Source organism: Rhinatrema bivittatum, chromosome 2 (assembly GCF_901001135.1).
Source record: "Rhinatrema bivittatum chromosome 2, aRhiBiv1.1, whole genome shotgun sequence".
Taxonomy (NCBI): Eukaryota; Metazoa; Chordata; class Amphibia; order Gymnophiona; family Rhinatrematidae; genus Rhinatrema; species Rhinatrema bivittatum.
The window spans coordinates 197056159-197081208 of NC_042616.1; the positions used below are offsets into that span (position 1 = coordinate 197056159).

Here is a 25050-nt window from a genome sequence, read left to right on the forward strand (position 1 = left end):
CTTTATGCCCACACTTTACATTTTTGAAGCCTCCATAAATTATGCCAATCCATTATCAAGATAATGGTTAATTCGCTGTCAAGTTAACCTTGAAAAGACTATCTTAACCACATAGATGTCAAAGTGGTTAATCCAGCTAAGTTTGGACTTAGCCAGACAAGCCATAGGATTTAAAAATCCCACTGGCTTGACCGCCGTTAGCTGGCTAAAAACATATTCAGCTATATCAAGGTCAGTTCAGGGGCTTTCTGGGATGGGGCATAATTATCCAGCTACCGGTATATTAGTTGCATGACACTGATTTTCAGTGTTATCTGGCTAACACAGCCAGAAATCTTAAAGACTGCTGGAGAAAAGTACTACAGTTAGCTGGATAAACGTATCCAGCTAACCTTTATCTAGCCAGGTATATTCAGAGGACCACTGACTGAAAATGCATCCCAAAGTCTTGTTAAACAAAATAAATAATTTATATACCGCAGGTCCACTCCAGTTATAACTGATGATTGAATTATTAGCACTCTAAGCTAATGTAATGGAGTATATATTCCTTGGGAAAGGAAGAAGCAAGATGATAGGGGAAATGTAGGCAGGGCTCACTTATAATGACTGACAGAGGGCTCTGAGGGAGGAGCCCCAGGTGAGGGAGGGCAGGGACTTTCGGCACACAGGTGTAATTGAAGAGTGGGGGTGCCGACTCAGAGGAGAAGGAGGGGGCTCACAGCAGCCTAGGAGAGTGCTGCAGACTCCTCAAAGAGACTGGATAATTATGACTGTCCTAAGAATTCACATAGAGGTAGATTTTAAAAACATATGCGCGCGTGTACTTTTGTTCGCGCGCCTGGTGCCTGGTGAGCGCCTGGTGCGCGCCTGGTGCGCACCAGGCATCAGGTGCGCGCCTGGTGCCTGGTGCGCACCTGGTGCCTGGTGCGCCTGGTGCCTGGTGCGCACCAGGCGCACACCAGGCACTGGATTTTATAAGATACGCACGTAGCCGCGCGTATCTTATAAAATCCGGGGTCGGCGCGCGCAAGGGGGTGCACATTTGTGCAACTTGCACGAGCCGAGCACTGCGCGCGCTGCCCGTTCCCTTCCCCTACCTAACCCACCCCCCCGGCCCTATCTAGACCCCTCCCCTACCTTTATCGGAAAAGTTACTACTGCCTCCGGGCAGTAGTAACTTACGCGCGCCGGCGCAGCAGGCCCCGACACAGGCCGCTGTGTCGGGGCACTTGGCCACGCCCCCGGACCGCCCACATGCCCCCGGACACACCCTCGATCCCTAACCGTGCTCCCCCTGTCCACGCCCCCGACCGCCCCTTTTTGCAAGCCCCGGGACTTACGCATGTCCCGGGGCTTGCGCGCGCCGCCAAGCCTATGCAAAATAGGCTTGGCACGCACAGGGGGGGTTTGGGGTAGGTTTTTGGGGGGTACGCGCGTATCTTACGCGCATACCCCTTTGAAAATCTACCCCATAATGGATTACAAACTTTGTAGTTAGCTCGCTGTGCTAAAGAAACTTAGAGGCAAGCAGGAAGGGGATAAGAGCTCCACAAACTGTAAATGACTCTGTGTGGGCATTGAATACTTACATGGCAACCAGGGCTGAATAGTGCAGACTGTGGGCTGATATCAGAGTCAATTACAGAGGTGAGCTTGCAATCGGTGAGACCATTAAGCAGACCTCTGAAAGCTGTCTGGACTTTTACAGGGACAACAGAGACTGAGTAAGTCATAAAAGTCTTTCTTCTAGGAATCCTTACTGAATGTAAGGAGACAGGATTCAGTATGGGAGCCTAAACTGTGGAAGTCAAGACTGAGACTTGATTACATTGAGTTATGTCTCAGTAGGGAGTCTGAATACAGGACTGAAATAGGGCCAACTCCACAGCAAGGAGGAAAACAAGAGTCCTGCAGAGTGGAACTGCCAGGGAAAGTCAAGCCTGTGTTTGAGGATCATCAAAGTGAGGACAATGCCTCACTACAGCTACCAAGCAATGGATACAGCTTGAGAAACGATCTATCATTTTTGCAATGATCTATAAAGCTGATAATTTCAATCGACAGAAGTGCAGAATTTGATACTGTGATCTGTTATCTTGACTACAGGAATGAGGTATTACAGATGTTGTATTAAAATGATTTAGGTCATTTTTAGAGGGTTGTTGGTTTGTTTTTTTAAGAACTGAGGGACAGATACCTCTGCATTGAAATAAGTAACTTGTGGTCTGCCCTAGGGTTCTATATTATTCCCTTTGCTTTTTAACTTGTTTTTAGCATCTTTACCCAAACTTATCCAACAGCAAGGTTTTAGTTGTTATTTATACACTAACAACATACAGTGCTTATAACTTTTAATTCTGACATCTTCAGATATGGAAAAATGTAGCTGCTGTTTAGACAAAATATTGATTATACAATTATAAATTGCAAGTGAATTCTCAAAAGTGTGAAGTACTTTGGTTTGGCAGCTGAAAATCCAACATTAATTTGGTCTCTATTTTACAAAACAATTACTATTCCTCTTGTAAATGTTTGGGAATCTATCTAGATGAGGCTCTGTCTGTTACGGCTATGGCGGCTGTGCAACCGCCTCACCACCAGGGGTCCCTCTAGAGCTGGATCTCCTGACAGGCCCAGTCCATCTCCCTTCTCTCTATGTTCTGGGCTGTCCCTTATAACCCTGCCTGACAGTTCCCTCAGGGCTTCGGCATCGAGATCGCCTGGGCTCCCTGCTCTAGCCTTCCTTGCTTGCTGTGCATTTGGTCCCTGGACCTTCCCTTGCCTTGCGCGGCCTTCGGGCCTTATTCCTTGCCTTGCCTTGCGCGGCCTTCGGGCCTTATTCCTTGCCTTGCGCGGCCTTCGGGCCTTATTCCTTGCCTTGCCTTGCCTTGCGCGGCCTTCGGGCCTTATTCCTTGCCTTGTCTTGCCTTGTGTGGCCTACAGGCCTTCTGTGTGTGTGTGGCCTACGGGCCTTCTCTGCCTTGCCCTGCTTACGGTGTGTGGCCTACGGGCCTTCTGTGTGTGTGTGGCTTACGGGCCTTCTCTGCCTTGCCTTGCTTACGGTGTGTGGCCTACGGGCCTTCTGTGTGTGTGTGTGGCCTACGGGCCTTCTGACCTGCCTTGCCCTGCTTACTGTGTGTGGCCTACGGGCCTTCTGTGTGTGTGTGGCCTGCGGGCCTTCTGACCTGCCTTGCCCTGCTTACTGTGTGTGGCCTACGGGCCTTCTGTGTGTGTGTGGGCCTACGGGCCTTCTGACCTGCCTTGCCCTGCTTACTGTGTGTGGCCTACGGGCCTTCTGTGTGTGTGTGGCCTACCGGCCTTCTGACCTGCCTTGCCCTGACCCAGCCTGAACCCAGACACTGCTACTTGCCGCCTGCCCTGACCCAGCCTGAACCCAGACACTGCTACTTGCCGCCTGCCCTGACCCAGCCTGGACCCAGACACTGCTACTTGCCGCCTGCCCTGACCCAGCCTGGACCCAGACACTGCTACTTGCTGCCTGCCCTGACCCAGCCTGGAACCAGACACTGTTTCTAGCCATTCCTGTCTCTCTCCACCTGGAGCCACCCTGCTGGGTGGTGTTCACGACTCCTGACCGGAGCCCAAGCGTAACACTGTCCATGTCAAAACAGGCGTCTATTTTATGTAAGTCTGTTTTTTATAGACTTCATATGGTTCGTAAATTGATTCCTTTTTTAAGTAAATCAGACTTAGTAATGCTATCATGTTTTCATTTTATCAGGAATAGATTACTGTAATTCTTTGTATTTAGGTATGACATAATTTAATTTGAAATGCATACAACTGCTTCAAAATACAGCAGCTAGAATTTTGTTTGGTGCCTCCAAGTTAGATCATGTTTCTCCACTACTTCAGGATTTGCATTGGTTGCCTGTTCATTGTAGAATTCTTTTCAAGTTATTGTGCTTAACTTTTAAGGCTTTATGTAAGGATAAGCCTGATGATCTTGCTAATTAGTAACTATCTCATAAACCTTCAAGAACCTTAAGATTATCTCAAATGGAGCTACTTAGAATGCCGTCACCAATAGAAAACATACTGGAAGGAACAAGGCACTGTACCATTCAATACCAGGCCCTTTTAATTTGGAACTCTTTACCATTTGATCTTCAGACAGAAAGTAATTTTATGAAGTTAAGGAAACTGATCAAGGCTTGGTTGTATAATCAGGTCTTTGACTGAGTGAGCCAATACTATGAGATATTTTTAAGGTTTTTTAGTCTTTCCTTTATATTTTTATTTAATATTTTTATTGTATTTTGATATGTTTTATATGTTTTTTATTTGCTTTATATTTTAATTTTACTATTGGCATTGCATTGAATTCAATTATTTTATTGTACACCATTTTGAAATATATATTTTTTAAATTAGTATAGTAAAAATAAACATTACCATTATTATACTATACCTTTCCCTAGAAGAATGGAGAGTACTTCATTTTCCAAAACTCTTTTGAACCTACTACTGGTTAGTTTTGCAAAAATATTGGGGTTCACTTTCAGTCGTTGTTTGGCTCAGCTAGTTAGCTGGATACCTAGCTAACTATATACCTATATACCTTGCTAGTTAGCTGGATATCCAGCTAACTAGCAAGGTATATTCATCCGGCTATCTTTAGAACAGGCTTGTGGCCCAACCTGAGTTAGCCAAATAAGTTATAATGCTGAACTTATTCCTTCATGAAATGTGTCCTGCCCCCCACTTATCTGACTAGAATCTATCCGGATAAGTGGCTGAATATGACGGTTTTGCCTCTTACATGGATAACCTTTTAGTTATCCATCTAAATAGCTTTTGAATATTGACTTCATCTTGCTTATAACATGCGGTTCCTAGCATCCAGATAGGAAACTGCATCCAGAATTATATAGGCTTGAGGTCATTTCCTTAGTTCCCCACATCGCCAGGTCTTGATCTCCTTTATCAAAGGTGGCCTTATGAGAAACAGGATGCTTTAATAAGATAACTATACTCGGAGACAAGTAAAGGACTATGAAGGAAACCAGTAGATATCTTGTAAACTATGGGTTCTTGCCAGTACTATGTTCCTGTGGTGTTTGTACAAGCTAGTGCACTAGAATTTAGTAACTGTTCATTTAGTAACTTCTATTTCCTTGTACTTTTAATAATTTCTTTCTGCAACAGTTCAAGGTGAGCAATCAGTCCAAACTCTGTACAATATTTTGGAAAATATAGCATTAGCAATGTATACTTGGAATTTTTTTTTTCTGTAGCTTGGAAAAGATATTTTCATCCATTATTTGTTTCCTGTGCCCTAACAAAATCCAAAAGTGATAAGCTGTAAGCTTTAAATTAAGTCTATACTGGATGATACAAATGAAACACCTCATTCTGCAACACCTCATATTTTCATGACACAGCCACACAGTCAACACAGATAAGTGTAATAATTTTCATACAACTTACATTTATGCCAATAAAGTTATAGCACTGTCCTATAAACATATTCTGAAGATGATGAACATTTTTACACAAAGATGCCGATATTCCTTTCACCTGCTAATAAAAATATAAGAACATTATTTTAGAAGCTTAAATCATCAACACCTGTTTTGCATTGAATATTTTCAAATCTTTTGGTTATACCCCTACATAATTCCATACTATATCAAAATAGTCTCTCTTTTTTCTACAGGCTAATATTCTCCTTCATAAATTCTAGTGAAAAACAGCAAAATATATGACTGAAAAAAGGGCTATTTTGAATTATCTCCTGTACAAATATATCTGTAGCTATAAATTTGATTCTATGCAGAATTCAAACTTCTTTTATCTATTAAATAATATAGATATATATTTGTCTATACAGGAGATAATTCAAAATAGCACTAATTATATATATATTAATCTACATTTTTCACTTTTTGAAAATTGACTTCACTGTTGATGTTTTGCACTTAATTGATGAGCACCATTTAATATTTGTTTCCCATTTACAGTAGCTATAGAAAATCTATACCCCCTTTCAAAATGTTCATCTTTTTTTGCCTTATAGCCCAGAAGTAAAATGCATTAAAACAGTGTTTGTTCCTTGTATATACATATTTTACTCCACAGCAGCCAACTGAAAAATATATTCCAAAATTCCTTTAAGAATGAAGTAAAAATAAAAGCATGAAATAGCTTGGTAGAAATCCTACCAAAAGCACACACTTGGGCTGAAATTCATCAAAATGAGATGTGTCTTCACAGGAGGCATCCCGCTCTCACGGGGGAGAGGGGGTGAAGCCGCGATAGTAGGGCCCTTCCCCCAGAAACACATTGCGGCTCCGTAGCATGTTCTTTTGTGTCGTGGCCAAACACCGCGACACAAAAGAAAACAGCGAGCTGCCCTTTAACATGATGGCGGCCCCAATCTCAAGGAAACGCCATCATCTTAAAGGGCCGCTGACTGCCAACAAAATTACCTGTGCCCAAATGGGGAGGTTGAGTGGAGATCAATGTTGACCTCCGTTTCAACCCAGGTACTGCTGATGGAGGTAGCCCCGATCCCTAAAACTAAAGTTAAAATTATGTGCGTGACAGCAGCAGCACTCCCCTGGACCCCCCAAAAACAGAACCCCCTCCCTGGCCCCCCCAAATGTAGAAAGCTCCCCTCCCCCAGCCTCCCGACAGTGCAAGGCCTTCCTCCCTGGCCCCCCCCCCCAAAATCAGAAGACCCCTTTCCCTGACCTTTCTAATAGCGCAAGGACCTCCCCTACCCCTCAGGACCCCCTCCAAAGACTCCCTTACCTTGCATTGGTACTCTTATCTTGGCTGGGGCAAGGTGCAGTCAGCACACCCGTTCCCGACGCGGGAACCATTATAAGGTAGAGTCTCTGGAGAGGCAGGGGCTTTCTTCTTTCAGGGGCTGGGCGATAGGGAGGAGGCCTTCTTTTGGGGGGCTGGGGGAGGGGTCTTCTTTCAGGGGGGCCTGAATGGGTTGGGGAGGGGGTAGAGTGGCCTTGCATAATTAAGGGGGCAGGGGGAAAGGTCCTTCTGCTTTTGGGGGGCTGGGGGAGGAGGGCCTTCCTCCATCGGGGGCTGGGGGGAGGGCCACCACCACAACATTCATACTTTTAACTTTATTTTTAATTTTGGGGAGTCAGGGCAGCTTCGACTGCCAGCCTAGGTTGAAACGGGGGTCAGCAATGATTACTGCTCAACTTCTCCATTTAGCCTTGTGGGGTTTTTTTTTTTTAATTATTATTTTTTCCCCTGCTGCCGCACATCTAATGCATGCCTGGGAGGTGTAGTTATTTTATCGCGGCTGACTGACCACCTTCTCGGTCGGCCACGACAAAATATTAACATTGAATTGCCTAGTAATGACCTTCTTTGCATGCATTAGCATTATTCATACATGCAAATTGCAAGCAAAGGTCATCATTGTAATAGGGGAAGGTATCTGGGTGAGGACATACTAATTATCATGTAGAACATGCGATATATGTGCGTTAGAGCCTTTCATTGCGCCATAAGGCCCTAATGCATTTTGATGAATGACCGCTAAGATAGCAACTTTTAAACAGGCGCACGGGTGCAAATGTGCCATGTTCGTGGACTCATGCTCAGGGACACAGCCCTTTTATAACCTACATGCATATATGTGCAGATGTTATAAAATAGCCAGACAGCGCGCACATGTTCAAGCAATTTTAAGTGGATGCACACCTATGTGCACAAATGCCACTTCTACTACGTAAGTGGGGGGGATTTTAAACACCCACGTGCCAACACCATTACCAGTTTTCCCAGTTTGTTCTCAGTTCACCCAGGTAAGGAACAAGACTTCCAAATTCCCCTAGTTTAATAGCCTTCTCTCCTGTTAACTCCAATCCTTAAAACTCTGCCGATATGTCTATTTGTCTTTATTTTATAATTTGCACTTCATCCATAGCAGAAATAAAGTTATGTAGAAGGGGACCCAGGCGCACGCCTGTACACACAAGTATTTATGCACTAATTTCAATGTGACATCCAAGAATGCTCATGCCCTGCCCAGACCACGCCCATGCTCCGACCCTTTTTTTTAACTTTTCATTTATGCTTGAGGCGGGAGATACACATGTACTCAGGCAGCTTTTAAAATCCATTCAGCGCACGCCAGCCCCACATATTCGCGTGTCTCCCAGTTTTGGCATGCACCAGACTTTTTAAATTTCACCTCAGGGGCAATTCTATAATGAGGCAGGGTGAGGCAGCTGCTTCAGGCGGTGAGATTTCGAGGTGTCAGAATTGCCCACTGAAACCTTCCTGCCACAGCTGCCTCACCCTTCATGCAGGCAAACTCTGGTGGCAGGACTGACAGCATGGTGCGACATGCTAGCGGGGTTTCTACTCCCTGCCAGTAAAAGGTCCTGGCATCCCATGGCAGCGCAGCATTGTGACGTGCTGGCACATTTCCACTCCCTGCCACTCCCGCGGCGACATGGCATTGACATGCTGCAGTTGCGTCAAAATCATATATGCTAAATGGTTAAGGGTAGTAATCCCCAAGCCTTCTGTTAGAAGTAGCAGCTACTGCTCCATGCTGGTCCTGTGGCAGTGCCAGCGCAGGTGAAAGAGTGCAGTATGGCAGAGAGAGCGCGGAGCAGCGCAGTGGCTGCAGACCAGAGTCCTGGGGATCGAAGTGGGGTGTGTGTGTGTGTGCATGAGAGGGTGGTGGGGATGGTGTGTATGTGTAAGAGAGGGTGGTGGGGATTGTGTGTGTGCATGTGCATGAGAGGGTGGTGGGGTTTGTGTGTGTGTATGAGAGGGTGGTGGGGTGCTGTGTGGTGTGTATGAGAGGGGGTGGGGTGCTGTGTGTGTGTATTTGAGAGGGTGGTGGGGGTGATGTGTATGAGAGGGTGGTGGGGTAGTGTATGTTTATGAGAGGGTGGGGTGTGTGTGTATGAGAGGGGTGGTGGGGATGATGTGTGTGTGTATGAGAGGGTAGTGGGTGTGGTGTGTGTGTGTATGAGAGGGTAGTGGGTGTGTGTGTGTGTGTGTATGAGAGGGTAGTGGGTGTGTGTGTGTGTGTATGAGAGGGTGGTGGGGATGATGTGTGTGTGTATGAGAGGGTGGTGGGGATGATGTGTGGTGTGTGTGTATGAGAGGGTGGTGGGGTGCTGTGTGTGTGTGTATGAGAGGGTGGTGGGGTGCTGTGTGTGTGTATTTGAGAGGGTGGTGGGGGGTGATGTATATGAGGGTGGTGGGGTAGTGTATGTGTATGAGAGGGTGGGGTGGGGTGTGTGTGTATGAGAGGGTGGTGGGGATGATGTGTGTGTGTAGCGAGGGTCGTGGGTGTGGTGTGTGTGTATGCGCGGGTGGTGGGCTGGTCTTTGTGTTGTTTGTGTGTGTCTGCCGGGTGGTGGGGGTGGTGTTGTTATGCGGGTGGTGGGGTGCTGTGTGTGTGTATTTGAGCGGTGGTGGGGGTGATGTGTTCGAGCGGGTGGTGGGGTCGTGTCTGTGTAGCGAGGGGTGGGGTGTGTGTGTAGCGGGTGGTGGGGTAGTGTATGTGTCTGCGGGGTGGGGTGTGTGTGTCTGCGCGGGTGGTGGGGCGTGTGTGTGTGTGTGTCGCGCGGTCGTGGGTGTGGTTGTGTCTGCGCGGGTGGGTGGGGCTGGTCTGTGTGTGTGTTTGTGTGTGTCTGCCCGGGTGGTGGAGGTGGTGTGTCTGTCTGCGCGGGTGGTGTGCTGTGTGTGTGTCTTTGCGGCGGGTGGTGGGTGTGTTGAGGCTCGGGTGGTGGTCGTGTCTGTTCTGCGCGGGTGGGGTGGGGTGTGTGTGTCTGCGCGGCGGGTGGGGTGGGGGTGGTGTGTCTGCGCGGGTGGTGGGGCTGCTGTTTGTGTCTGCCGGGTCGTGGGGTGTGGTGTGTGTGTCGTGCGCGGGTGGTGGGGCTGGTCTGTGTGTGTGTTTGTGTGTGTCTGCCCGGGTGGTGGGGGTGGTGTGTGTGTGTTTCGCGGTTTTGTTGTGTGTCTCTGTGTATGTGTGTCTGTGCGTGTCGCCTCCCTGTCTCTCTCTGTGTTGCTTGAGTTTTAAAGTTTGTGCACCCTCCTCCAATCTATGACAATCTCAGGAGGACTGTAAATCTAAAGTTCCCAAGTATGGAGAGTGGGGAGATTTTTTTTTTATCCTTATTAGTTTTAATTACTAGATGTGAAGTATCTACTGTTTTAAAATATTTTATTAGTATTTGGTAATATTTTAAACATATAGTGTTTTTAATTGACTGAATTTATCAGCAGATTTGACATTCTTTCTATTGGTATGGTTAATGTTTTATATTTTTTGATTGAGTTTGCATTGCTTACAGAGTTTCCCTTCTTCTTGTCTGCACACTTCAATTTATATCTTATGATCTCTTTATTCTGTATTAGTGAGAGTCTATCTGTGTTCTGCTTATGTGACTGAGGCTTTAGGTATTCTGCTAGCATTTGGTTTCTGTGTAGGGATTTACAACAACATGGCTTTAATTTGTTTTCCAAATAGGAGGTGTATTGGTGTTTAGGGCCTGATGTAATATTTGCAGTAATGCTTTTTCAAAGGTTGAGTGCTGACAATTATGATATGGAAGGCTTACTATATTGGAATTGTAGTTCAGTTTATTCCTGGCTTTCTGTGGGCCAAGTCTACACCCAGTGCACTTTACCATAGGCCTAATACTATATGGCAGTGATGGCGAACTCCAGTCCTCAAGTGCCACAATAGTCTAGGTTTTCAGGATATCTACAATGAATATGCATGAGAAAGATTTGCATGCACTGCCTCCATTGTATGCAAAAGAACTTTTCTATGTGACTGTGTTCAAGTAACATGAGAAGACAATGAGCAAGAAAATTTGTTTGTTTTTAAGACTTGTGACAATTTTGAAATTATTTTTGGACTATTTTGCTGATTTTCCTGTTTATCCTATTTGCTGAATTATATTTAAAGTAAACTGTTTTTGAGCTGGAATGAAAGCCCTGGAGTTCGCAATCACTGCCATATGCGATTTAGTAAACCACCTTGATTACTATGAGAAAGGTATTTTATTAAGCATATTAAACTATTATTATTGAAAATGTGTTTGGTTTTTTTTGCAGTGTATGCTATATAATATATATGCTGTTGTAAGTGATATTTTTACTTCAGAAGATTGTACTTTGAATGTCTATTTTCCATATGCAATCTGCCTTTTTAGGTTGGGGAAGTTAATAAATTTTAAAATGGAAAAGAATGCATAAGTTTTAATTATGTGGGGAGGGGAGGGAAGGAGGAATGAAAGGCTGTAAGGTTTGTCTAGGGCATCAAATACCCTTGATTCAGCCCTAAGAGAGAGTGTGTCACGCAAACAGATTCCCACCATTCACCAATCTTTCACATCCCCAGGGAGCAGATCCTGGAGAAGGGTGGGAGGCAGGCAATAGGGAATGGAGGAGTCCTACATCTAGACCCAGGGGGTGGAGTGGCCAAAGGCTGCCCCACCTCATTAAACATTTCTCCGGCACCCCCTAGTGTACACGCCTAAGACTAAGAACAAAAAAATAACAAGTCCAAAAACTGAGTGGTTAGAGCAGTGGGCTGCAAACAAGGGAAGCCAGGATTCAAATCCTATTGCCATTCTTTGTGACCTTGGGCAAGTAAATTCACCCTCCATTGCCTTCCCCCTACCCTGGTCCTCGGTGATTTCACCTGCACCTAGTCATGGGGGGAAACCATTTCATCCTTCGCCTCAGGCAGTGGATTGCCTTGAGCCACCGCTGATTCACCTGTAAGTGAATTGGCCCCCACTGTGTTAAACTGTACTGATTCACATGATGGCATAATTAATTCAATAATTCCTGTTGTTTCTCTCTGGTATGTAGTGCATTTTCAAAGGAAAGTCCCAACCATGAGCAGCAAGGAGCTGTCAAAAAGAACTCTACACTAAAGTTGTAGAAAAGGCACAGATCTGAGGATGGGTATAAAAGAATTACAAAGTCTTTGACTATACCTCGGAGCATGGCCAAGACAATTATTAAGAAGTGAAAGATGTAGGGCACCAGCAAGACCCTGCCTAGATCAGGCCATCCCTCTAAACCATTTGACCAAGCAGGGAGGTGACTGATCAGAGAGGCAACCAAAGAGGTAAATGGCAACTTTGAAAGAGTGGTGGATTGTCCAATATCTTTAACTTTAATAGATATTTATTTGTAGTCTCACAGATGTGTAAAAAGGTATTGCAGGTTTATTTTGAGTTTACATGGTCCCCCGACATGGGTCGTGTTTCGTTCAATAACTGCGTTGGGAGGGACCAACAATCCTAATTTTATCAATGTATAGATATAAACTGCAGAAAAGCTCTGTGGCGGGAGTGAGCAGGTCTCACCTCTCTGACTGCCGCCTGCCATCAGCAGAGACCCCCCACCTAAATCCTGCCAGCCCTGGCACTCAAATGCTCTAACTGAAGGGAATGTGGGCTGGTATTGGTGAAGGTCCTGACCGATCTCTGCCTCGTCTGGATCCACCTGCCAACGGTGAGAACCTGCAGATCTCCTCCCTGCAAGTAGTGTCAATCTTACCTTAGCCTAAGGGTCCACAGACACAACTACCAATAGTTTGCAGATCATCCAGAAACAGCATTTGGCTCAGCTCTTATTTTTTGTTTATGAAAAAGGAGTCTGAGAAATAAGGCATCCTGGCACATTATAAATCTTGAAACTAGACAAAAAAGAAAGAGGTTTATCAAATTGCATGACATGCTTTTTCTTTGCAAAATTTTTCTTTTTTTACCTATAATCTCCTTGAAGTAGAGGATTATTACTGAAAGCCACTGTAGTATAATGTTCTTTTTCTAGTTCAAGTGGGATTATAGATAAGAAAACCTTGAGTCAAAGAAATATTTTATCAAAGTTTGAAATGCATATGTTATCCTTCCCCTTTATAGGGAGTCACTGTCTGAGATTGCTGAGCACTGAATAACTCAAGTGCAGTGCCTGGTAAAAATACAGATTCGTCTGTGAGACCCAGGGGATCACCAGAAAAAAAATCAAACAAGTCAACACCAGGGCTTTCATTCCAGCTCAAAAACAGTTTACTTTAAATAGAATTCAGCAAATAGGATAAACAGGAAAATCAGCAAAATAGTCAAAAAATAATTTCAAAATTGGCACAAGTCAAAAAACAAAGAAATATTCTTGCTCATTGTCTTCTCATGTTACTTGAACACAATCACATAGAAAAGTTCTTCCTTTCAAAACTTTCACCGAAGTCATTGTCTTTCTTCAGTGCAGATGAAATGCTAATACCTCCTTCTTTTCATCCAAACAGCAGTGGCTGCAGACTACTTCAGACAGATCCTCCACTGAGTTCTAAAGGCCAGAATTCTTCTGAATGGTCTTCACTCTTACCAGAGGAAAAACTCCCCTCTTCAGCAAATCCTTTAAGCACAGGACCAAGCACAACTCCCTTGGCTACCTTCCCTGAAGCTCACCAGCTTACTGAACATGGACCTACTTATTACTTGCAAAGCAGCTGACACAAAGGAAGGAGAGTAAGAAGTATGTCGGCATGTACACTGTTGTATCTTTCTCCACGGTCAGAATATTATCGTATGTGAAGATGTAGAACATCAGCATTTTAAATATTCTAAAAAGAGAACTACTGCTTTCAGCCACTTGGGGGAGTCGGGGGGGGGGGCAGGAACTACTCAGTTACCCAGCTATAGACTGTCCATTTACCACTACCAGATGACTACCATTTAGTTATTGTGGGTGTATGCGTCCTTTAGGTCAAGGGCTCATAACCAGTCCCCTTTTTGCAAAAGGGTGATCAAGGAACTTTTCTTTTCTTAGCAAAATTGTTCATGACCCCTCAGGTCTAGGATGGGAAGGAGTCCTCCAGTTCTCTTTGGAACTAGGAAGTACCTGGAGTAGAATCTCTGCAATCTTTGTCTTGGTGGTACAGGCTCAACCGCTCTAGCCATTAAGAGGGAGGAGAGTTCCTCTTGTAGTACCTCCTGATGCATTACCGGCATCCAAAAATGGGCACGGAGGGCAATCTGGCTGGACACCCAATAGATTTTAATTCTGGTACCTCTGGCAGACGATGGACAAAACCCACTGGTCCAAGGTTACACTGGAACACTGGTCCACAAAGAAGAATAGCATGCCCCCGACCAGGCCCAGTCAAAACTCTGTCCCAGAGTTGACCAAGGAGATGGCTGGGGCTTGGGAGCTCTCTGCTGCCTGGGATGGCCACAAGAGTTCTGATGGCGTTGACAGCATCAAGGACGTAGAGGATAGCACTTCCTTGGCGAAAGAAAGAATTCCTTGGCCCCAGCCTTGACAGCCTCCTGGAGGAGGAGTATGGGTCCGGAGTACTGGTGGAGTGGTTGGAGGGTTTCATGATGGTCCTGGAGTTGGGCCACAGCATCCCTCACCCTATTTCCGAAGAGGTTCTCTCCAGTACATGACATGTCAGCGAGTTGTTCCTGTACCTCTGGTTAGAGATCTGAGGCCCACAGCAATGCCATTCTGTGGGTGCTGATTCCCACTGCAGAGACCCTTGAAGCCATCTTGAAAACATTGTAAGTCACATGGACCTCATGCTTCCCCACACTCCAGACCATTGTGCACCAGCGACATGAGAGTGTCTTGCTGCTGTTGAAGCAGCTGCTTAGCCACCTCCTGCACCTGCTTCTGGATGTCCTGCGCGTATTGGCTTATATAGAGCTGGTAGGCAGTGATGCGGGCAATAAGCATGACACCTTGGAACATCTTCCCCAAGAGCATCCATCGCTTTGTGATCCTTCCCCGGGGGCACCGAGGAATGGGTCCGAGAGCACTAGGTCCTCCTGAGGGCGGATTCAAATACAATTGACTGATGAGGCAGATGACGCTTATCAAATCCAGCAGCCTGCTGGACAAGGTAGACCCCATCCACCTTCTTTTTAATGGGAGGCACTGTGTCAGAGTGTTCCCAAATCCTCAGCAATTCCTTAAGGGTCCCGTGTGCTGGGACCATCACGATATCCTTAGGAGACTCCATAACCTGGAGAATCTCAAGCATTTTGTGCCTGGCATCCTCTACTGTCAAAAGCTGGAATGGGATGGCCTCAGCCATCACCCTCACAAACCCTGCAAAGATTAAGTCTTCAGACGGAGACTTCCTTCACTCATCTGGAGGAGAAGGGAGACCATTCGAATCTTCAGAGGAGGACTGCATCTGATCATCCCCCCAGGGGTCTTTGGGACCTTTATCCTCACTGTATGTCACAGGGGATGGGATCCTAGGTGTTCAGCCTACGTCCAGAGATGCAGGCACTGATGGAACTGGATTGGGTGGCTATAGGCCTCGGTGTCTCCACTGGCTTCAGGGGAGCTTCCTCAGAGGAGGAGGAACTGGCAATGACCACCATATCAGTAGTGGGAGGCCTTGGTACCCCACTGAGTACAAGTGGCATCCCGGGAACCGACACCAGCTTGGCCGGTAATGCACTGATAAGCACACTGAGCTTCTCCAGAAGCTGTACGAGGACAGGTGGTACCAGTTCCGGTGCTGTCCTCCGTGCCACAGGGCCAACACCTTGCAGCACCCACTTCACCACCTGCTGGACTCGACACTCCAGCTCCTCCTCGAATGTTGCTGATGCCAAAACCAACTGGGAGGAAGGAGGGGTGACCAGATCTTCCTTGGACCTGGAGGATCAGTGACTGGCACCATGACCAGTGGAGACTCTCACGGACCTTAGGCATCGATAGAGGACGGGCACTCCTCACCAAGGGATCTCTTCAGGGGCATAGCAGCAAAAGCCAGCGCTACCCCCGTGCCCGGTATCATGCATTGACAGTGAACAGTGCCGATGCTTCTTAGGCTTCCCTCGATCCTTGGCCTGTCCTTTCCCGATGTTAAGGTTCATGACAATGAACCCAGTGTCCTCGGCCTAGAGAAGACTGAAAATGGTCAATCTCTAGCGCCCCTATCCATCCTCGATGGAACTGACAGGGCTGTTGATGTCAATGGCGAGGTGTCCATCTGTGAGGATTCGAGGTCCTTCTATGCCAAAGCCATCAAAGCTGATGGTTTGGACTGCTTCGACCCAAAAAGAGTTGATCCATCTTGTTGAGTTGAAGCCAATGTCCTTTCAGGGTCATCTGGGTGCACAAGTGGCAACCCTGGATGTCATGCGATGCCCCCAGGTAGAAGATGCATACTTCATGAGGATCAGTGATCAACATGAAGTAATCAGGCACTGGGGGCATCGGCGAAAGCTGAACATGGCCATGATGGGGGCTAAAGAAAAGGGTAGAAGAACGGAACGATGGTGGAGGGCATCGATAGCCAGAGGGCACTGAAACACCACTACCACGGGGGGAGCCAAAGGTGAAAAGAAACTTACCCAAAACACCGAGAACCCTGACTGGGGACACTACGGGGAGGCACTGAGAGGGAGCTGGTGACGGACCAAAGAAAAGGATCGCAAAGGAACGCAAAATAAAGTTTTCTACATGGGAAAAAGCCAAGTTTTTAGAGCTCAATCAAACCGCGAGTCTCACAACTCCACAGAAAAAAAGAGACTGAAGAGGGACACTGCGTGGATTAGGGCATGCTGGACATGCTCAGTTTTCCGCATTGGGCTCGATCTGATGAAATCACCCATGTGTGAGGACTACCATCCTGCTTGTCCTCAGAGAAAAAAAACAAGATCAAGGTAAATTAAGAAGACAAATATTAAACTTTCTGAAGACCTTACCAAGTAATAATAAGTACATATTTAGTAGCCCAGCCAGCAGCAAATTACCGAGTTAAAATTAACCAAGTATACTTTAGCCAGTATATTCAACAGGACTTAACCAATTAAGTTTCCTGCTGAATACACTTGGCTAAAGTTACCCAGTAATGTCATTCAAGCTAGTAGCAGGTGTGTTGCATGCTACCGGTCTCCCGCTGCTCTTCCCTCCTCTTCCTTCACCGAGGAGAGAGAGGAACAGTCTTCCACTGCTGCCGTTGCTGCCTGGGCTATCAGCACGTTCAAGCCTGGATGGGAACAGCAGCAGCAGTGTTAATGGAGGCTGGCAACTGCGGCTGGGTCTTTTCTTCTTCCCACACCTGCCCCCTGGTCCAGAACAGGAAGTGATGTACAGTGTGGTGCGCGGGAAGAAGAAAGAGCCAATGCTGCATGAAAAAGTAGCAGCGGTAGCATCAGCCCCCGAGCAGTAGCATGGACCCGGAGCAAAATCAGAAGCAGCCAGAAATCAGCACAGGAGACAGCAGAATTAGCATCCCATGGCCGATGGGATTCTTCTTTCTTGGCCTGCGGGGGCTAGAGGAGGAGGGCTGCTGCAGCTAACATTTGTGCTCGGGGGGGGGGGGGGGGCAGGGAAGTGAGAAAGAGAGAGACAGACAGCCAGCTTGTCTGTAAGTGAGAGAATGTATGTGTGATTGAGAGTGTGCATTTGTAACTGTGATTGAGAGCCTGTGTGTGAGAGCATTTGATTGAGATAATCTATGTAAGTGTGTGAGAGAGAGCAAGTGTGTGATTGAGAGAAACTGGTCAGAGAAGTGATGTGTGTATATAAGAGAGACAATGGAAGTGACTGGTCAGGGAGATGACTGGAGTGTGTGTTTGTGTGAGAGAGAAAGTGATTATGAGAATGAGAAGCCTGTGCATGTGGAGAGAGCTAGCATAGGAGTGAGAAGCCTGGCTGTGTGAGAGACACAGCATGGGAGTGAGAAGCCTGTATATGTAAGATATAACATGGAAGTGAGAGGCCTGTGTGTGTGTGTGTATATGTACATGAGAGAGAGAGACTGTTCGGGAAGGTGACTAGTGTGTGTGTAAGAGAAAGACTGGTCGGGAGATGATTGGTGTGTGAAAGACAGAAACTGGTCATTTTATTTATTTATTTATTTATTTATTTATTTATTTAATTGACATGTTTTGTATGCCATCATTCAGTTTAGCCATCACAATGGTTTACAGGAAAAATATATTTATATATATATATATATATATATATATATGAGTACAGAGTAAAATTAGGGATTTAACAGAGAGTATAACATAGATGAAAATAGGTAACATTGATGGAAATAATAGTAAAGGTTAGTTCTTATAAGTAGAAAAAGGTCTTGAAATAGTATTGTTGGTTTCATGGTTGTGTTGAGATTTCATGTGTGTACTGGTTGGTACCTCTGATTTCTTGGTGTAGTCTGGTTGGGAGTCTGTTGGTGTTGGTGATTAAGTGTTTCTGAGAAGGCTGTGGTAAATAGCCATGTTTTTAATTCGTTTTTGAAAGTTTTGGTGTCAAATTGCATTCTTAGATTGAGGGGTAAAGAGTTCCATAGAGAGGGACTGGCGAAGGATATTGCTCTCTCTCTGGTTGATGATAGATTCGTGGTTTTTGCATGAGGAAGTTTGAGGAGTCCTTTATTTATTGAGCGAAGGTTCCTTTTTGGAGTATGTAATTCTATGTGTTTAGTTAGCCAGTAATTTTGTTGTTCAGCAATTATTTTGTGAATGATTGATAATACTTTATATTCAATTCTGTATTTTATAGGGAGCCAGTGTAGGGAGATGACAGTTGGTGTAATATGTTCTTGTTTCTTAGCTCCTGCAAGAATTCTGGTGGCTGTGTTCTGCAGTAACTGGAGTGGACGGATGGTAGAAAAAGGGAGGCCAAGGAGTAAGGCATTGCAGTAGTCCAGGTTTGCAAATAAAAGAAGTTGTAGGACTGTTCTGAAATCATTTTGCGAGAGGAAAGGTTTAAGATGTCTTAGTATAAGTAAAAAATCTGAGCGGCCTCGGAGGGAACTTTCTTTCCGGTGCCACCCACCTTCCCTTTCCTTCCCCTAACTAACCCGCCCCCTGGCCCTAACTAATTCCCCCCCTCTACCTTTATTTCAAAAGTTACGCCTGCCCAAGGCAGGCGTAACTTGCGCACGCCAGCTCGCCATGTTCCGGTCCCGGGGCTGGTCTGGAGGCTGCGTCCACGCCCCCGGAACGCTCCCAATGACGTGCCAGCCGCGACACGCCCCCCCCCCCAGGAAAGCCCCGGGACTTATGCACGTAAGATAGGCTCGGCGCGCGCAGGGGGGGGGAAGGGGCAGCTTTTCAGGGGTTACACGCGTATCTTACGCCCGTAACCCTTTGAAAATCTGCCCATATCTGACAGCACCAAACAGACCTGCCTCATTAGCTCGGTAAAGGTTTACTACTGAGCATGGGCAGGAATTCCCATGCAAGCGCTGCCTCATGAGACCCTCACTCAATTGAAATGGATCAGTTCGGTGCTGTTGGATGACGTCACCCACATGTCATGCCTAATTCAGCTCTACTTGTTGAAGGAGAATATTAATACTAGCTGAGTAAATGTATGCACACCTCCAGAATACCCTTACTGATTTGGCAGGATGGGAAATTAAAAACCCTGAGTTGTCTGGCTAAGTCTCAAGCTTTTCCAGTCAAACCCGTTGAATAATGACCCCCCAAGTAAAAGCACACAGCTTAAGAAAACTAGGAAAATAAAGAAAATTTGTCACAAGTCACTGTTATTTCTGCCTACAGAATATTAAATGGAACCATAATAAATGTTTACAGGTGCATGGAGCACTAAAGCAAAAATCCACTGAAACCTATCTGGCAGATTTTAAAGGCGCCCCAAAGCTGGAAGATACGTGCATGTTTCGGCCACGCATGCCACGCGGATTTTTTAAAAAGTGCAGTACGCATGTACCTCCTGATATGCTCACAAAATAAAAAGTTAAAAAGGGGCAGAGCATGGGTGGGTCAAGTCTGTACCATGAAGTCTGCACATAAGTATTTACACGTACAAACGCGCTGCCGGGGTCCCCTACCGCGTAACTTTACCTACCGCGTAACTTTACCTACCGCGTAACTTTACTTCTGCTATGGACGGCGTATAAGTAAAAAAATAACAAAAGGTAGGCTAGTAAGTGAGGTTTTAAGGGTCAAGGCTATCAGGGTAAAAGGGAGGCAAGTAGGCTAGGAGGTTTAGGAAGTCCTCTCCTTTACTGGAGCGAACTGGGAACAAACTGGGGAAACAGGTAATTGCGTCGGTGCACGTATCTACTAAAAATTCCCCTCACTTACGCAATAAAATTGGCATTTGCATATGCACGTCAATATAAAGTTGTGCGCACATCTACGCACGTATAGCCGATTTTATAACACGTGCATGTTATAAAATTCCTGTGTCCATGTGCACGTGCCGGCAAACTTGCACATATGTGCGCTTGTGTGCGGGTCTTAAAATTGAGCTGTTTACGTTTACATTTTTACTTGAACTTGCTGTAAATGAATATAGCAATCCGCTGGTTGACTCTCAGATCTGTAGGCTACAATTCTCTGGAATGATTACTTTTCAAATAGCTCCATACTTTAGTAATAGATTTTATAGTAGGGACCTTTGGACTTTTTAATTAAGGATAAACAACATATGTTTGCATAAAGCAAATGAAATGTTAAGTTTACTAGCACAATGCAGCTCTTCTGTTTAAACAATGACCATTAATTTTAATTACTGGCATACATCTTTATAAGCAAGTAGAGTAATCAAGCTTAACACAGTTTGAACATACGTATGAATGCAGATATGTGCAAAATAAACTTTCAACTGTTCTCGTTGCTGCAAATAGAAAAGGCAGAAAGAATAAATAATAAAGCATGAAAGAAAAAATAAAGCTGCTGAAATTTGTGGAGCTTCACTTCTCCAATGACAAGCAGGATGGCAGTCCTCACATGTGGGTGACATTATCCGATGGAGTCCGGCCCAGAACTTTTATGTTAAATTTTCTAGAACTTTGATGTGTCTCTCTGGGCATGACCGGAATACCACTATACCACGCAACCACTTCTTTTTCATGGAACCCACTAGTCGCAGTTGCTCATTCTCCTGCTTGCCGTGGTGATTTTCTCTGGTAAAATTTGCAAGTTTGTTTGTCGTGGGGCCCCATGGTCTTGTTTCTCTTCCTGTTAGCTCCCAAGGCAGGTTTTTCAGTCATTTTTCTAAATTTCCACTCTGTTCTCTGTGCCTGACTGGGGCACCATTAATGCACTGATGGGCATCAACCACATCTCGGTCTTCAAGTTTGATTTTGCATCTCTTCTTTTCCAAATGTTCATGGATAAGCAAACCAGAGGTTTTCAATGATTCCCCAAGTGTACCAGGGTTATGTCTATCACAGATCCTCATGATAGATATATTTTGTGCCTGGGAGCACTACATGATGTCCTAAGATGTTGCCTGTGCACAACCATGACCTACAAGGATGATGGTTCTGTCTGGAGCTGATGGACAAGCACTTCAGGCACTGAAAGACTTACCCATCAGCACTGGCACAGGAGGCATCAACATTAAGGGATTCGGGAGATGCACCAGATGCTGATGATGCATTTGCATCAAGAAGACATTCCATTTCCTTGATGTAAAGCATTAGTAGAGACCAGAGAGACAAGTTGTTGCCTACCTCTTCCCACTCGAAGGAAGCACTGTGTTCTGCTTCTTTGACTCTAGTATTGGGTTCCAATGCCAAGATCAAGTAAAGTTGAAGAAGCACCTGCACTGGTCTCTGTCAGTGAGTGGGGATAGTCTGGCTGTTATCAAGAACCCCATCCCTTACCCCAAAGCAGACCTATATAGAGAAGAGATCATTATCACTGATGGCCTGGGCACCACAACAATCTCCAGGGGTCCATGGGTCGCCAACAATACACCTCTCAAGTCCCAGAAAGACTTGGCCACCTTTCCTGCTTCTCAATCAATGTTGGCATCAGCAGATGACACAAAATTGTTCAGAGTAGTTAAATCACAAGCAGATTGTGATAAGAACTTGGAACCCATGGAACAAAGAACACAAGAAGTAATACAATTAAGTATGATGGAAAGTTCCCTCGATATACCTAAAGAGACCAGCACACCAAGATTAATTAATCCTACTGAAGGGAAACAAGATAATATTGATGTAATAATTAAAGCGGATAATTTGCCAATGAAACCTGCAAATATAACTTTGGAAAGTCTATGGAATTACATAGTGAAATTAGATGTTTCAATAAACACGTTAACTGAAGCTGTGATGAAAACTTCCAACTCATCAGTTAAAAATACTGCTGAGTTGGAAAAGCAAAAAATGGATATAGATGTAATAGAAAAACAAGTTTTGCAAATTGAGAAAATTCAGAGCCATCAGATAAATGTAGAAGAGGAAACAAATAAAAGACTAGAAAATTTAGAAAATGTAGTAAGATCATTAAATCTAAGAGTCAATAATTTTCCAATTATAAGCAAAATAGATCCCATGGAATTGTTTAGGAAATATATATTACACATCTTGAAAATTCCTGAAAAATGTTTACCTTCTATTTAGGGGGCAAGAAAAATGAGATTGAATTAGATCGAATAATAAAGAATGGTAAAGGAATAGAAATTAGTAATAATTCTAAATATATATCCGACTTATTACAAAAGTCACAGAAGATTTGGAAATAAAGACAAGGGGGACTCTATTAGTCTAATTTGCATTTTCCTCAGATAGGGATAATATATTGAGGTCCTTTTTCTGTAGTAGGCTAAATACTTATTACAGTCAAAAAGTATGGATCTTTTCTGATCTCATTAAATCTACTCAGATCTGTAGGAAAAACTTTTTGCAATATAGGAAGGCAGTACTAGACAAAGGGGGATATTTTAAAGTATCCATGCAAGTGTATTATTAAGTTAGAAGGTAAGATCTATTCATTTATAGACCTAGTTGGTTTGAAAGACCTCCTTGCATAAAATGACTGGCTTTAACAATAAATATAGATCTTAGATAATGTATATTTTCCAGACTTAAGCGTTTACCTGTATACCGTTCAAAAAGAGAGGATTTCATTGATATTTCCTTATAGGATTATGATTGATAGAGGGTTGATAAAGGAAATGTATATGATTAAGTTGTGATATTGTTCAGTTTTAATTTAACCCTGTCATTATGATGTTTCAATATATTTTGTTTATTGTAATGAAATGGAAAGCAATAAATAATTTAATTTAAAAAAAAAAAAAAGAAACATCCAACCCACCCTTAAGTGAACCTTACAAATTCCCAAATGAATATAAAAAACATAAATTATTATGACATGGAACCGAGTGAGGAAAGTATTAGGCAGAATGAACAATCATTAAACCCTAAAAGCACTGCTAACAGCAAAGAGTTCCCAATATACAGGGCTCAGCTAACCAGGCATCACATAAATTGTTAAATTAAAAAAAAAAAAAGAACCACTGTGAACAGTCTAAGTGATATAGCAAGGCAGTGCAGGTATTTGTACCACATGAAGCAATGAATGAAAAATCTTAAGAAGTTCCCAAGTTAAGAAAGCACGGCGCTAGTACAATGCTGACAACTGCATATGAAGTTACCATATTAATTGAACAGTAACGGTAAAAAGGAACATCCAAGAAAAGGAGATTGAAAAAGCAATAAGTCAGGCATCCTGACCTGATGGATGAGGGGCAATACAAATCTGCTTAGTGTCCAAATAATACATAAGCTGAATAAGCCCCCCCTGCCCAGCAAGCAAGAACCCCCGCTGTACTGCAGGTGCAGGATCATCACGCTTCGGTTTCAAAAGGCCCTTTGATTCCTCCACCAAGGTGTACCAGACCACTCCTTTGTCGGTGGTAACTCGCAGACGAGCGAGATACAACAGGGTGGCCCGAATCCCCTGAGCAAGCAGCTGGGTGCAGACAGGAGCCATAGCTTTTCTCTGGGCCACAACTGCCATCGAGAAGACCTAAAAAACCAGGACTTTAGCATTCTCATATTGTAAGCCTTTCCCTGCCCTGACCACTTGTAGGATTTCCTGCTTGTGGGCGAAATTAAGCAACTTCGCCACAACTACCCGTGGTCGGGAAGCAGTGGAATTCCAAGGGCCGAGTTGGTGAGCGCGCTCAATGCGGAATTTTACCTTGTGCTTGGGAGATGTTTAGTTCCGCGGTCAGCCACGACTCTAAAAAGGAGGAGAGATTCCGGTCCTCCAGCGATTCTGGTAAGCCGACAAATCTCAGATTCGACCTCCGAGAGCGATTCTTGAGATCACTGAGTTTTGCCATGATCTTTTCCACCGTGGCCTGTAGCGTGGCCAGGTCGCCCTGTGCAGCCTGGAGGCCATCTTGCGTTGCAGCAACGCGGTTTTCTAGCTCATCGAAACAAGCTTCAAATTTGGTAATATTTGAGGATATCTCAGCCACCTTTGCGGCAATACTTTTAAGGTCGGGTCCCAACACTTCTAGTACGGCGGTTTTCATATCCACCAATGCCGCTACCGGCGCCGCCTCAGCCAGGGATAGGGCTGCCATTTCCGGAGCAGTTATGGCCTGAGAACGGTCCTTTACTTTATGGAGCGGATTTTAAAACAATACGCGCGCTGGTACTTTTGTTCGCGCCACCGGCGCAAACAAAAGTACACCAGATTTTATAAGATACGCGCGTAGCCGCACGTATCTTAAAAATTCCGGGGTCGGCGCGCACAAGGGGGTGCACATTTGTGCAACCTGTGCGCGCCGAGCCCAGCGTGGCCTGCCTGTTCCCTCTGAGGCCACTCCGATTTCGGAGGGAACTTTTCTTCGCCCTCCCTTCCCCTACCTAACCCCCCCTCCCGGCCCTATCTAACCCCCCCCTTACCTTTGTCAGCAGGCGTAACTTTGCGCGCGTCGCCGGCAGCCCCGCTCCGTCCTCCGGTCCCAGGGGCGTGGTCCGGAGGCCTCAACCACGCCCCCGGGCCGGCGCCACGCCTCCGGGCCCGCCCCCGAAACGCCACGGCACGCCCCCAAAACGCCGCGTCGTTTCGGGAACGCCCCCGGACACGCCCCCCCTCCCCGTTTCGAAAGCCCCGGGACTTACGCGCGTCCCGCTCGTGCCGGAGAGGGCACAGAACAGTGGGCTCTCACCTCACGCCGAGCCAGGAGAACCGGGACCTGCGCGGGGGGGGACGGACGCTGCAAGCCGCTTCACAATTTGGCCGAGCCAGGAAGGAAGGAAGGATTGGGGTGGATGAAGCCCTAGCTGTGGCTGCAGGT

The 25050-nt window shown here is 45.4% G+C and overlaps 1 protein-coding gene across 1 annotated transcript in view; it reads right to left on the bottom strand.

The window, feature by feature from the left end:
- Positions 1-25050, bottom strand: part of CRPPA (CDP-L-ribitol pyrophosphorylase A) — a 490539-nt gene that overhangs the window by 157222 nt on the left and 308267 nt on the right. Inside the window, exon 7 of the mRNA XM_029589010.1 lies at positions 5455-5547. Coding sequence (XP_029444870.1) covers positions 5455-5547 — 93 coding nt within the window. The remainder of the gene's footprint in view (positions 1-5454; positions 5548-25050) is intronic.